At 34.9% G+C, this 15,790-nt stretch overlaps 1 protein-coding gene across 5 annotated transcripts in view; it reads right to left on the bottom strand.

Annotated features, from left to right (window-relative positions):
* The window catches only part of LOC105479605 (cell adhesion molecule L1 like), a 213,364-nt gene that overhangs the window by 13,076 nt on the left and 184,498 nt on the right, over positions 1 to 15,790 (bottom strand). For all 5 annotated transcript variants that reach the window (XM_011737622.2, XM_011737625.2, XM_011737628.3 and 2 more), the window contains 8 exons: positions 13,910 to 14,011; positions 13,513 to 13,710; positions 12,308 to 12,378; positions 6,720 to 6,942; positions 5,391 to 5,506; positions 5,056 to 5,260; positions 4,429 to 4,551; positions 1,589 to 1,768 (listed from right to left, as the gene is read on the bottom strand). In XM_011737622.2, coding sequence (XP_011735924.2) covers positions 1,589 to 1,768; positions 4,429 to 4,551; positions 5,056 to 5,260; positions 5,391 to 5,506; positions 6,720 to 6,942; positions 12,308 to 12,378; positions 13,513 to 13,710; positions 13,910 to 14,011 — 1,218 coding nt within the window. The remainder of the gene's footprint in view (positions 1 to 1,588; positions 1,769 to 4,428; positions 4,552 to 5,055; positions 5,261 to 5,390; positions 5,507 to 6,719; positions 6,943 to 12,307; positions 12,379 to 13,512; positions 13,711 to 13,909; positions 14,012 to 15,790) is intronic.

Here is a 15,790-nt window from a genome sequence, read left to right as displayed (position 1 = left end):
TGAATATTTTTTCTTATATGCTTCAAATTGGCAAGAATGGGATCAGTATTTCACAAGCACATTATGGTCTTGGTTATATCAAAATAGCAACCAACTGCATGCCTTAAATTCTGTTTTTAAGAATATGGAAGTTGCATGTTTGGAGTACTACCATTCTGACTTCTTTGTATTGGACACTTGATGTCAGTTTCAATGCTTCAGAAATAACCATCTTTTAGTTACTGCGAAGTTTTCAATCCCCATCTTTAAATCTAACTTTTATGAGCAGGTAAAGTCAGTGAAATGAGTTTTTCATTTCACTTGGTGTTCAATTCATCCTTGGGAATACTTTGTGAGTTTTAGGGAAGTAATTATTTGAATTATACACTTTTCCCACATAAAGGGGTTTTAAATGTTTAAGGAATCCAAGAAAAACATAAGCTTGTTATTAGTCAGATATAGCAGGCACAATAAGATGTAAAAACAAACCAATAATAAAGGTCAGAGCATAACCATTAACACACAAACACGGTGATTTACAGTCATTCACAAGTTTGAATATATTTTAATATACATCTTCAATAAATAATAGGCAGTTGAATTTTCTTTACTATGTTTCCCCTTCGTGATGTTTCTTTCATTGATTCTACCATTTTTCTAATCTACAATTTGGAAAAGCATCCCGAACACAGTCTGACACATAGTATTAGATTGGTGCAAAAGTAATTGTGGCCTCTGTCATTACTACTTTTAATGGAAGGGCCACAACTACTTTTGCACCAACCTTAATACACGATAAATACACATCTCTACTTCCCTTTCTGCCATCTTCTACATCCTTCCTTTCTTTCTCCAATATCCTTCCACTCCTGAACAGCCTAAGCCCTACCTAAATCTCTCTTTGTTTAACTTAGTGTGTACATCAGTTTCTCTGATCTGATTTATCTGCGAAGGTCCTATTGCTATTATAGAAAGCTTAGCAAGAACCTTGCTAAAATCATAACTGGAGATGCAGTTTTGGAAGGGAAATGGTTAAAGGTGGAAAAAAATAGAAAAGTGTAATTGAATTAGGACAATTGTGTTACAAGTGAAATCATAGATTTATAAGCCATTTCCCAGCTAGTTGCTTGGCATCAATAATCAGACAGTAAAACAAAATTGACATATGAATCAATGTATATAGAGTGAAGGCATGAAAGTGAGATGTATTAGATCTGTAATGTCTACCAAAGCAAGAGCCACATGTTTTTCTGTATGGAAACATTTCTAAAAGAAAAATATACCTTTACTAACCTTTTGAATAGCTTTGTGACCTTATGTCCCGCTACTTTAATTAAGTAAAATTATAGTTCCTGACCTTGTATACACTAAGCTATAATTTGATTAGTATTGCGCAGAAATCCATAAATTGAGTCAATGTGAACTTTCCAAACAAGATTAATAAATTCTGCCTCTATGTCAGTGGAAAACAGAAGGTCAGACAGAGTGGGATCACAATCATTTCTAATTTACAATGACTAGCACGGTGCTTTCCTTTCAGCGCAGCTGTTTAAAAAGATGCAGCCTCTTTTTAAAGCCCCTGTTAAAAAGAGAAGCCTCATGTACTTACTCCCTTCTCCTAAGGTGGAGCTTTCCTCCGTGATCGGTTTTCCACAGCCCCGTGAAGTGCAAGCCCTCAAGTAGAATTTGTACTTGGTAGTTGCATTCAGGTTTGAGAGGTGCCAGCTGGGTTTTGATGGAGTTGTAATGTTAATATCATTTAATTCTCCAATCTCGTAGGTGTCATTTACTAAAAAACAAACATGAACAACAGCTCAAATGTATTTAACCATTCAAGTTGTATTCTTCATTATTTTCATTTCTCCTGATGCTTGTAGTATGTAAAGATACATTAATGATTCATAACCATCAACTCATTTAATCCTATGAGGTACGTACAACTACTATGACTATATCATACATGACAAAACTGAGGTCTCACAAGAATAAGGGCTTTGCTCTGATCTTGAATCTGTAAATTTGCAAACTGGAATTTGAATCCAAACCATGGCCTTTTGACCCCAGAGAAACATCTTTAATCCCTGTGCTATATTGGAGCCAACTGCTCCAGCTTCATAATACCTGTTAATAATAATGAATTTTCCCCATTGCTATATTTTCATTGTATCTTTGAATTAAGTACTTGTAATTTCCTTTTGCAAGAATAATTCAAGATGATAATTTATTTATATCTTCTATGGCTTCTAGTTTAACATATGGCACCAAATAGCTACTCAATATACATAGAATCAATAAATGCAAGAATATATTAATTATTTAAGAATATCTACTGTGTACTAAGTACTATGCGAAGTGCTAATTGTAAAAAGCTGAATCAGATAGCTTCTTCTAAAGAATTGCAACCCAGCAAAGACATGAGATTTGTGTACCCAGCAAAGTCATGAGATTTGTGTAAGAGCGTGGAGTGTTATAAGATTACTGTAACAATAATCCAAGAGATAAAATACATCCAAGATAGTGCAGCTGTTAGTGGCAATAAAGAATATAGAATAAATCCTCTTGACTCTCAGTCCAAGATACCATAGATGTTTAAAAAATGCATTTATTATTGACATAAAAATGCCTTCCTTGGTCCATAAAATGCAATTCAAATCAATGAAAAAAAAACAAACAAAAAATTTGGCATCCAAACATTGGAAGGAAGGATGTGAAATCATCACTCTTTTAGATTTTTTGAAAACATAATTGTGAATGACCACAAAGTCAATTAAAAAACTACTACAATCAATATAAGAATTCAGGAGAGTATACATAGAGCTCTCATACATATAAATTGCAACAATTTAGACTATTTAAGAGCAATAAGAAAAAGGTAAACTACCTAAAATGTCTTGATCATTTAATATTGAGAACAAAATAATTATATATTATTTTATTTTAAAATCCACATATCAAGCAGTTCAGTAATCATTACAATTGTTAATATTTCAACTTCTATATTCTAAGAACTTGTTTTTAGACAAACTTAAATGTTACATATGGATCAATATGAAGGATGGAATTTAATTAATTGAGTTTCTTATTGTTAGGATAAGGAGAAGGTATATATTTACCAAACAAATTGACATTTAAAAGAATCTTCAAATATTTCTTCAATTCTTACACCTTTTTTGAAAACCAGTTCATGGAATAATATAAGGTTAAGAGTTCAACATGTAGAATTGGACTGATCTTGCTTTGCATTCTTAACGCTTATTTTACTGCTTGACTCTGTATGAGTATATTCTCTATATCTCAATCCCTTCATTCATAAAATAGTGATAGTACATATCTAATAGATTTCTTATTTTAATGAAACAATGTAAAGAGATACACAAAAAGAGCAGGATTAGTACTCATCCTGCTACACAGCAAGCACTCAAAAGTGCTAAAATCTACTTCTGTTGGGATTAGGCCTTTATGTATTTAAACATATGTGCTAATTTCAGCAGAAACCATCAGAAGCTAAAGCAAATATATGACCTGGGATGCTGGAAGTTTTGAGTTGATGTGAAAGTAGCACAACAGGGCTATAATCAAGTTGACTTGTAAGCAGTGTATGCTGGGTTTCTGTATTTCTGGTGCTTTGAGAATTGAAGTCTTGAAAGTCTAAAATTTTCACGATGGGATGTTGCTAAAATTTTCTATAATGTCAATCCCCTAAGTTCCATTTTGAGATGATGCTTAGACTTGAGGACTGTTCAAGATGGGAGGCGCTACTATTAAAAATGACCTGATTTCATCTGAATACATTCACGTTACTCTAGTTGCATAGCAGCATGTGTGCAGAGCCCATTCCGAGTAATGATCCAAAGACAATTATTTAGTCCTCTCAATATCATCTCCATGAAATAGCAAGCAACTCATTGAGAATTTGATAAACACAAGTATATTTAAGGTTGAGTATGGGAGCATATATCTGAGACAGAAGAGGTAGTGTGCTTTGAATCTCCATCACATCACTCAATAACTCTTTTGCATGTTTCCTACTTCTCCAAACATCTTATATATAAACATTAAACGCATGTTTTGCGTACTCATCAGCACACTGCTTTTTTTCTAAAACAGGTGAGCAAACCTTTCAGTAAAGGGCCAGATGGTAAACATTTAGCCTTTGTAGGCCATGTAGTCTCTGTTGAGATGACAACTTTGCCACTCCAGGGAGAAAGCAGCTGTAAACATACATAAATAAGTGGACATGGCCATGTCGTCATAAAACTTTATTCCTAAAAACAGGCAGCAGGCTGAATTTGGCATGCAAGCCAGTTTACAAGACCCTGGGCTACAAGGAAGAATGGCAGCTTACAAACCATGGCCTTAAGTGATCATTAGACTCCCAACATAGCAAACAGAATACTCAATCAAAAAGTGGAATTTAAGAAGTTAACTCCAATTCAAATTTCTACTTACTTATCTGATATTGCAAAAGATAGCCAGTTAAGTTTCCATTTAATTTCTTAGGTAGTCCCCAGGATAAAGTGGCAGTGTCTTTATCAACTTTGATGACCTTGAGAAAAGTTGGCTGTTCAGGTACTAGGAAACACAAGACCAAAAATAAACTCATATAAATTAGTAAAATTCAAAAAAGCCCTATTATATCATAAATTTTATAGAAATTGACAAGCTCACTCATCTGAAGTAAATATTAATTAACTACTAATAAAGAAGAATGTTTATTTTATTTATTTATTTATTTATTTAGAGACGGAGTCTCACTCTGTGGCCTGATCTCTGCTCATTGCAACCTCTGCCTCCCAGGTTCAAGTGATTCTCCTGCCTCAGCCTCCCAAGTAGCTGGGACTACAGGCGTGCACTACCACATCTAGCTAATTTTTGTATTTTTAGTAGAGACAGGATTTCAACATGTTGGCCAAGCTGGTTTGGAACTCCTAACTTAGAGTTATCCATCTGCCTTGGCCTCTCAAAGTGCTGGAATTTACGGGCATGAGCCACCACGCCTGGCCATAATGAAGAATGTTTAATATGGCCATGGATCACCTCCATTTTTGACATGACTCTCCATTGTTATCCTCTCACCTCCTTCTGGTGTTTGAAATATATAAGGCTCACTTTCAGGACCAGCTCCTTTAGAGTTATAGGCTAAAACTGTTAGGTGAAATTCACTAAAGGCATCCAAGGAAGGAACCATTCCGGAGTTTCTTTGTCCTGAAAATCTTAGAACATTCACTTCTTTGGGATGTGTTCTTCCATCCAACAGACTTTTTGTTTTCCACCAATTTATCTGCAATGAAAACAAAAATGTTTTAATATATGCATCATGGTGACAGATTCTCTTTGGCTTCTTCTGAAATCAGTTCTTATTTATTCTCAGATACCAATTCAACAACAAGAAGAAAAACCATGATAAAAACCTGATAGCCTTTCAGACGTCCATGTACTCTGTCCTTTGGAATTGTTGACCAGGTAACTTTAACTAATGTACTGTTTATAACGTCCACCCCATGGATCACTGGAGCTGTATCAGGATCTGTTAATCGTATAAGATTGATTAGTTTTCAATAACCTGCACATGTGATTATCAGGACCCTTTTCAAAAATTTTCGTAATGTTTCTTCTGGAGAAAGCACTTATGAAATTCATTCCAAATGGAACCAAAAGAGTTTCTCATGACAGATAAGTTTATCAGTCCAAATAGATTTCCCAAAGAAGAGGACAGCCTATATCACACTGAGAAACAAAGCCCTCCAGATAGATACAATGTGGGCAAATAAAACCAGAAACTATTCTGTGGTCATCTTGGTTTTGGAAGCAAGTGAATTAAACTAGTAATATAAATAAAATTGGTTGGGAATCTTGTTAATCAAATATTAATAACAGTCAACATTTGAGCATATGCTATACGTCAGGCACTGCTCTAAGGGCCTTACCTCAATTGGTTCATACAACCCTATGAAGAGGATATTACTATCTCTATTCTATAGGAGTTCTTACTACAGAGGAATAAGCTAAATACAGAGCAGTCAAGACTAATACTATTTTAATTCATATGTGTTATGTGTTTTTTGTGCTTTTATTTGGGTAGAATTTAGACAGCAGGTGAGTAATGAGTTGGCTATTTCTCATTCTCAACCTTCTTCTACTTTTGGATCAAATTATTCTTTTAGATGCTGGAAAGGCAATGAGAATAACCCCTAATATTATTCAAAACATTAGCAATACAGAATGCAGTGTTTTTTCTCCTTCCAATAACCTATTTGCAACAGTTACTGTGGCATCAGAATGTGTGTGTGAGTATAATTCTATATATAAATCTCGGTGTATATCTCATCAGTATTAGGAAAGCTCCAGACATGCCACTGAAGCCCAGGGCATGACAGCAAGTGGCTGTTAGGGGATCCTTGACAAGTAAGGGCAAATATACTTGAAAATCTTATGACAGTTATAGGGCTTTAAATGATTGCAGTGATAACTCCTGGTCTTCGATTTTCAATGTAGGAAGAGCTTTATAGGAAACTGAATAAAATGGAAATTTTCAACATACTTCTTGGTACTGTATACTGATCAACTGTCCTCCAGTCAATCCTAAGATAGAAATCATGTGTTATGTTTCTTTTTATCTCCTGTGGCTAATACAACCTCTTTGCATGCAGTAGTTGTTCACAAATATTTGTTGACAGAAGTACAATATATTTGAGAGCAACAGTTATTGACATGCTTAGCAGTTTGAGTGCATCACTTACAGTCTTCTCCAGAATAGAGAGTCACTGACTGAGGGGCAGGCCCAGATCCTAGTTGATTGATAGCCTGGACTTTGACATCATAAGGGGCGTAGACAGCAGGCGTCATCACCCGCAATGTGTGGTTTGTGACTGTTTCTTCTTCCCACTCCACTGGGGCTCCCTGTGGCTTCCAGGTCACTCTGTACTCTAGGCCTGGTCCATTCTGCTCCATGGATTTCAAAGGCTAAAACAGAAGGTGAGACTCATTCAGTCTGATCACAGATGTGTTGACTCAGAGATGGTGGTGAACCACCGTAAGTGGTATAAGGAACAATGCAATGGAAGGATCATTTGTTGAGAGATCTTAAATCCCCCTTCTTGGTTTAGAGACAGTTGTGAAAAAGTTTTGTCATCATATGAGCTTAAGTATGAAAATTAATCCCTTACCTCCCCAAGTAATGAGCAGCCTACACATCAGATGCCTGGATTATGTCCTTATGGTAAAGTCTAAGTTTTCACACATGAAGGAAGTTACAAAGAAATGCCACGAAGTGTTTTAGCTTTTTGCTTATGCTTTCCACTACATTCCACCTTTCCATTTTCAAAAAACAGACTGAAATAAAAAATAATATGGCCACGAATTCTTTGGTTGTGAATGGGATTCTCCCATGGCTTTTTGAAGAAAACTCTTTTTTGTATTTGGTTCTCTCCTTCTTCATTTTTCTTCCATAAGAAGAGACAGATTATGTATATATTTTTGGAGACTATGCATGTTTATACTTTAATACAAAGAAACAGTAGCTCCTCTTTCTAATAATTTCCCAGCTCCTTGACCATTCTTTATTTTTCTTTAAGAAAAAATGCCTCCCTTACCCACTTTATTTTGCTGCATAGAAATATTTGGAGGAATAATTTCTTTCCTTTTTTTTTTTTTCCCCCTTAAGATGGAGTTTCACTCCCGTTGCCCAGGCTGGAGTGCAGTGGTGTGGTCTCGGCTCACTGCAACCTCCGTCTCCCGGGTTCGAGTGATTCTCCTTCCTCAGCCTCCCAAGTAGCTGAGATTATAGGCATGCGCCACCATGCCTGGCTAATTTTGTATTTTTAGTAGAGACAGGGTTTCTCCATGTTGGTCAGACTCGTCTTAAATTCCCAACCTCAAGTGATCCACCTGCCTCAGCCTCCCAAAGTGCTGGGATTACAGGCATGAGCCACCGTACCCGGCCTGGAGGAATAATTTCTAGTATGGGAAATTGGTTATTTCCAATTTAGTTTTTAATTGAGCAACAGTTTAACTTAAAAACAATAATGTGGTTTAAACTGCCTGTTTAATTTCAAAGATAATGGGATTGTGCATTGAAATGAATCAGTTATATAAAATATGTTTAAAATATGATTTTAATCCTAAATTTAAGGTTCACTTATATACATAGTAATTTTGTCTGGATATGTGAGTGAGTCAACAATGTCATACATAGTGTTCTTACAGAATCTGTAACCCTTCACAACTTAATCTAAGTTACTAAAAGACTTCTTAGAGGCATTGCTTGGAATTAAGTTGATAACATAGTGACATATAAGCAAAATAATTTTAAGTGTATGCCTATTCCAACGTGAATAAACTAAACTAACTGGGAGAAAAAAAAATTAAAACAAAATGAAAACTTTCTGAGATTTTTCTGCAGACCTTGCTTATAGTTCCATTTGTTGGAAAGTTTTGTTCCAAGATATTTTAGAGTGTGAAATGGATATAAATTCACCAGGGGCTTTAGCATTGCCCCAGTGAATTAGGCCATGAGTCTGTAGTGCCGTGCTGCAATGTGGAATGAGAGTTTCCTTCAGTCTCTACTGACAATAAGTGTGCTTAAATAATATTATTCATTTTACACGTTTTGCTCCAAAGAAAGGAGTTAAATTTAATAAAGTTCTCTGACAAATTTTAAAAAAATAAATAATAAACCATAACACTTTAAACAAAAATATTTTAGCTATCTTATCGGCCTTTTTAGTACCCCGGAACCCAAATAAACAGCCTGAATGCTTTGTATTTGACTTTGAGGCAATGCCTACTAAACCTCAGATGTTTCCCAAATCATCTCTTCAACAAAGAACAGAAGGAGCAAGGGCAGAGTAAGCAAGAAGGCCACCAGCCTTCCCTTCCCTCTGCCTCTCGTGAAATAGCCCACGAGGAAGGAGTCTCTAGAAAAGAGGTTCTTAACTTGTGGTGTAGGAATCTCTAGATGGGGTACATGTGTATCCTTTAAAGGATCTGAGAAGTCAATGATATCTTTAGTATGACTTTTTGTGTATAATTTTCTAGAAAAAGATCCTGTACTTCCAACATAGTTTCAAAGAGATCTATGAACCAAGCAAGGTTTTAACTATTAATCTAGAAAACGAAAGACTTCTGTCCTGCCTTAATTCTACTTTTTAAAAAATTTTTGAACATTTTTATTTATTTTTAATTGAGAAATAAAAATTGTATATACTTATGTACAACATGTTTTGAAATATGTATACATTGTGGAGTGGCTAAATTGAGCTACTCAAAATATACGTTACTTCATATACTTATTTTTTATGATAGAACACTTAAAACCTAGTCTCTCAACAATTTTCAAGAATACAATATATTGTTATGTACCGTAGTTACTAGGTTATACAATATTTCTTCTAATTCCACTTAATTTCATTTTAAAGCCAGTAGATCTTCTTATTATACTTGTAATATAAATAATAAAACCTAGATCCATTAGGAATTAACTACCTTGGATGTGATCATATAACCATGTAACTAAGGATGTTCCTGCTTCTCAACATTAGTGGGGTTTTTGGGCTTTTGGTTTTGTTTTTGGTGTCCTTTAAGTTTGAAATGTGTTATTGTATTGAGCAAAGCTAAAAATTCACATACCTATGCTTAAGAACAATGGAAACTCTCAAGCAAAAATTATCCTGATATAGGTATTTAACAGATGAGGTTGCAGTAGACTCTTTTGTCCTGTTTTGTGAGTAGAACATTATGATGTTGGAACACTCAAAATATATGAGTGAGTCATGACCCACTTAATATAGGAAAAGTGAATATTTGAAGGTAATGCTAACTAAAAAACCTAGTTCTACCATTCAGTTAAATTGTATTGTTATTTGAATTCAATCATATTTAATGTTAAATGTAAAACATAAACAAATAAGCAAAAAATAGGGACATCCAGTCTGTTCCTAGTGCTCATCTTCATTGTTAATTCTTTTGGGAAATATCAGCTTTTTTTTTTTCCCAAAGTATTTCTCTCTGATCATTATCATGTAGATAGGAATTATTTTGGGTACGTCTCTGGAGGGGGTCTGGTAATTCATTCACAATGCTATCTGATTGTGAAACTGGGAAAAGCCTGGAGTCTAACTCCTTTCCATAGGATGATCCGTACAGAACAATACTTAATGAATGAATGTTCTTAAATTTCACTGGCTGTGTCAGTAGTGACTAGATCTCTGACATATCAAGATAATAGGAGACACCATGGGACATATTGGGAATGTAACTGTCAGCCTAGATCCAATTCCTGTGACTACTTCCTTCCTCTAATCAATTAACTACTAGGTTACATGTCATTTGCTCCTCAAAAACAAATTATAAATGCTTTTTTTTTTTTTTTTTTTTTTGAGACAGAATCTCGCTCTGTCACCCAGGCTGGAGTGCAGTGGTGTGATCTCAACTCACTGTAACCTCCACCTCCCAGGTTCAAGCGATTTTTCTGCCTCAGCCTCCCAATTAGCAGGGATAACAGGCATGCACCACCACACCTGGCTAATTTTCATATTTTTAGTAGAGAGGCAGTTTCACCAGATTATCCAGGCTGGTCTCAAACTCCTGACCTTGTGATCTGCCCGCCTTGGCCTCCCAAAGTGCTGGGATTACAAGCGTGAGCCACTGTACCTGGCCATAGATGCTTTCTTATTATAGCCCCATTCTTACAAGAAGAGAGCATTAATAATCAATCTTAATCTCACAAGTCAATAAAAAATGACTTGTGAGTGAGAGGAGCAGTCAAAAAGACTGAAGATTTCTGGCCTTTTTTCCATGTGACTCAGCCCATGGCATCTGGGTGAGGTCATTAAACTCTGAGATTCCCAGTTTCTCTGTATGACATATAAGACTGACGCCATCGTGAACCACAGCCCTCCCAAAGGAGTAATGAAGATTAGTGAGTTAATGTTACTGGAACATGATGTGCTTCTCTGAGGAACTGATCGGCAAATTCACAGTATTATTGTTACCTAACTGATTAAATTATCTATTTTATGAAAATTTCTATGGAACTTAAGGGAGGATAAGACAGATATACCCTAAAAGACTAACATCATTTTAGATTATAAATTAAGTAATTATCAAGACTATGTGGTAATAACTATTTATAACCACAAATTCAAGGAAAGAAATAATATTCTTGAATATATTTCATTTCTATGTATTACCATTTTTTAAAAAAATTCCACACTTTAAACTTGTAAAACTTAATTTCACTGAAGTGGAAATAAAGAGCTAATTTTGATCTAAAAAATATTGACTAAATAATTGCAGGTATAGGCCATTTGATTGTGTAATGAATTCAAACACCAACATACGAGGATAAAAAGCAAACTAAACTTTGTGCATTTTAAAATTCTTCCAAGAATTATACCTGGAATGAGTTGTGGAAATAAATTAGTATATTTCAGCATACATTAAAAAATGTTCTATGTTTACGCAAAGTTTTGTAAACTCAATGTTGGAGGCCTATTACTCATCAGAATGGCTGAATGATAATTTCCTTTTAGGTAGGTCAATATACTCATCATGAAATACATCCAAGTAGTAGAGGTAAAATAAAATTCCTCACTGTTACAGAAGAAATTTGGAAATGACCCTAGAATAATTAAAATTATCTGGGTAGATGTACATTTTTATGCAAAATTCAAATGGTGAAGTCTATTTAATAACATTTAACAGAGATATGTAAAGTAGGAAAAAGTGAGATTTGGAGTCCAAAGATCCTCATATATAAATCCTAGCTTTGTGGATTTCTGGTTGTGTGGTGATGGGCAAGACATTCATTATCCTGGATGCCATCTCCAGGTCTAGAATAAGGCGTTCATGATGCTTTCTTCACAAGATCATCCTCAGAATTATTAGAAAGGAGAATACAAAATATCTACTGGTGTTTAATGAGGGGTGAATATTCTTTGGGGGGTCATCAGTTTGATATGCATAACATCTAGTAGATTATACTAAATTAATTAAAGATTTTCAGTATCTTTTTAATGGAAGAGAATCTAGAATATTGTTAATTAAACTATTAATAATTTGAAACTTTTGGTAATGTACTACAACTAAATCAATCTGTATAATCTTCCCTAAATTGTTGATTAGTGTTAAACTCGGTTTCATAACATCATTTTAATCACAATGATCTTTAAAATTTACGATGATGGTGATGACTCACAAGTTCATTTCATTTCCAAATCTTATCTTTGTTCTTAAAAAAATATTGTGCTATCATTGTAGTTAGCATGCAGACCTAAGAGGAAGAGAAAAAGAGCACAAAGAAATATATAACATATTAAGGAATACACACCTCCCACTTTATAATCATCTCTTTTGGTTGAGAGGCTTGAACCCTTATGTTTTGTGGATTCCTATCTGGAGCTGAAAAATTAAAAACATTAACATTATTTTTCCTTTAACCCATAGGTGAGTCATCATATCACAACTCGTCCCCCCAAAAACTACAGATAATTAAATAAGTTTGATTGTACTTATTAATTTATATCTGGTCCAGTTCCTAAAAAGATTTAAGGTAGCTTTTAAATATATATTTTATTTAAAACAGTAAAATAGTCTTTTTGGAGTGAAATAATTATTATCCAGTGGAGAGTAGATGGTTTACTATATATGTCTTAATTTTGAATCTGCCTTTAAAATTTTTAAAACTGCTTTCTAAAATTCTGAACTTGCTTTTTAAAAATTTATATTTTAATTTAAGCCTGCTCTATTTTTTCTATTAGAATTGTCATTAGAAACATATGTTGTGAATATTTGCCTTTAGAAGAATAAAATAAACACCATGTATTAATATCAGCAGCCAAGTTTTAAGGGCATCAAACAGAACAAAACCTGTAAAGTAGTCATGAATATTTTTAGATGGATTCATTTTATTAGAAATAGCTAAATGTGGAGTTTAGTGCAAAGGCTGACATACACTAAAATCACACAAGTGTTAATTTCTATCTGATTCAGTTATAACCTTTACTTGCTTTTACTCAATCCAAAAAGGAAATTATATCCTAGAGTATTTATTTTAGCCAAGGAAAAATAAAATATCATGCTATGACCACATTGATGATCAATAACAATTCAGTAATACAAATTCTAGCACAGTCATTTTTGAGATTTTTTCAAAAGCATCTTGGAAATTTAGATTGATGTTGAAACACAAGAAAAGACACTGAATGCATAAAAATTAATAATGTTAGATACATATATACTGAACTTTAATTTAGAACTTACTTGATGATATCTGGTTAAATTTGATGTTTAGCCATCAGAAATTACTGAAAGTAATTTTTTTTCATGTGTCACTCCCCTAATTTCCTGCTTCTATCTAACTTGTATGTAATCCTTCTGAGACACGTGTGCTTTGAATATTTTGTGTGCTGTTTATACAACTATTAACGCTATTTGGAGAAATCTAAAATCCTACATTATCAATCTTTTTTAAGATGTTCAAAGATGGGGACAAACAAATATTTTGTTAGAAACCTGATGTGAGAACCTGCATACCTGCTGGCGGTGTTTCATGATGGTCTGACGGCTGGCTAGGTTGACTTCTCCCTACTTCATTCACGGCTATGACCCTGAACTGGTATCTCACAAATGGAGCCAAAGGTAAGATAACTGTGGTTTTCTTTCCTTGGACTCTGGTCAGTTCCTCCCACCTTCCAGGATCTTCTTTGTTTCCTTCAAATTCAACAATATACTCTGGGAAAAACATTAAAACAGGGAAAAAAACATTAGAATATATGGAGTATGAATAAGTTACACCAAAATTTATACCCAATATTAAAAGTTCAAAAGGATGTTATAAGAAGAATAATCCACTAAGGATGGTTAAAAAATGGCTTCACTATTAATTTTGAGTATCCAGAGTAATGAAAACAGTTATCCCAAGTCTTCCTACCGCTAATATTGCTATTGTGGTCATCTCCAGCTTCCCAGCTCAGCCGAACACTCCTGTTCTGTCTTTCAGACAAGTGAAGGTTTTCTGGTGGATCTGGAACATCTAATTAATAAAGGAAGGGAACATGTAGATAATTGCCTTTGTTTATCGTATTCCCTTCCTCACACACATTGCCAGCTACCCTGAGACAGAGCAGTTACCACTCTCTTAGGGACCTGGGGAGCCCCCGACATATGGAAGTGAAAGGTGGAGTTTCAAGGCTAATTCAGGCACCTAGCTAGCCCTAAGAAGTAAATAAACAGCTCGATAAGAACGAAGGTAATGTAGCTTTAAACCACAGCCAAGGAAGCTAGAGTCACAGGGATGTTTGGTTCCCCTATTGAAACTGAAGATAATGTCTTAATATATGTCTCTAAGTTGTTTTTCTGGAACCCAGACTGTCACCAAATAAATTTGCTGGCACGGAGACCTCAGATAAGGGGAAACTGAAGTCTGAGCTCTGACCATCATTTGTTTTGTAAATTTCTTCCTGAGGGGCCTCAAGGGAGCCACGTCTATGAGCCAGAGCTAATCTTCATTTTGGCTGACTCCCAATTTTTAAACAAAGCTTCTCTTCCTTAACCAATTGCAAATCAGAACATCTTTGAATCCACCTATGACCTGTAAGCCATGTCCCATCCCCACTTTAAGATATCTCACCCTTTTAGGCATAAACCAAAGTGTAACCTCAAAGTATTAATTTACTTTTTTGCCTGTAGCATTTGCTTTCCTGAAATTTACTCCTGCTTTTAAACACCGTCACCTGCAAGCCATTGCGGAGGTTGGGACTTAAGCGTGAGCTGACCCATTCTTGTTTGGTGCCCTCCAGATAAATGTTCCTTTCTCCCACTGCAAACCTCAGTATAGACACCTGGTCTTACTCTACTGGGTTGGTGGACCCCAGTTTGGTTCCATAAAAACCCTTTTTTTCTGGGCCTATGTCTCCACTATGTTCAAACGCATCAACCTCTGGGGTCTGGGGTTCTTTGTAAAATGCAGCATCTTCACACGTACTCCCCAGTGGACCATATTACCTCCCTCTTCTCTGATTATACTCTCAAGGGGTTATCCTTGACCAGGGACATCACAATTCTTTTAGGAGTAGTTAATAACAATGAACATTCCTAGGCCCTATTTCTGGCTTACTGAGGAAGGTGGACCAAGGAATCTGCATTTACAAACAAGTTCTTTGGATGGTGATTAGGCATACTCAAGTTTGAGAAACATGACGTATCTCAAATGAATCATTTCTATTGGTCCAGTTCATATTTGTTTATATGCCTGATTCAACTCCAAGAGTAGGGGTCATATTTTATTACGCTTTGCGTTGCCCGCAGTGCCTTACACATAAATGTCTTGTAACTAAATAAATCAGTGAAAAAGATATTATTACTTCAACATGCATATAATTATTATATTAAATCAATAAAAACTAAGTCCTATGGCTATAGAAAAAGAGAGAGAACATGAGCTCTGCCTTTCTTTTTTGCAACTGTGTTGGATTTTTATCATCATTGATAACAATGAATTTTCATTATAGCAACTTTGATACCCTCTTGACCTGGAGTTCTCAAAAGGAGTAGGAAGGCAGTTTATATCAGAAGAGGGAGATTTGGCATTGTTAAATGTTGTGACAGAAACTGGAAAATTAAGTAAGTAAATGATCACAAATTTTCCAGTGCTAAAGAAAATGAAAATTTCTGGTACTTTGAAAATAAAGCAACAATCTTATTTCTAAAGGCCTTTACTCTTAAAATTTGATTTGAATTCTCTCAAGTATTGGAGGACTTTTATCTTTTTGCAGAAGAGAAAGGGAAGGTATTATGTAATGTAGCCTTTCAA

This window comes from Macaca nemestrina, chromosome 2 (genome assembly GCF_043159975.1).
Source record: "Macaca nemestrina isolate mMacNem1 chromosome 2, mMacNem.hap1, whole genome shotgun sequence".
Lineage (NCBI taxonomy): Eukaryota > Metazoa > Chordata > Mammalia > Primates > Cercopithecidae > Macaca > Macaca nemestrina.
Note: the sequence above shows the minus strand (reverse complement) of the source record. Positions and strands in the feature narration are given on the sequence as shown.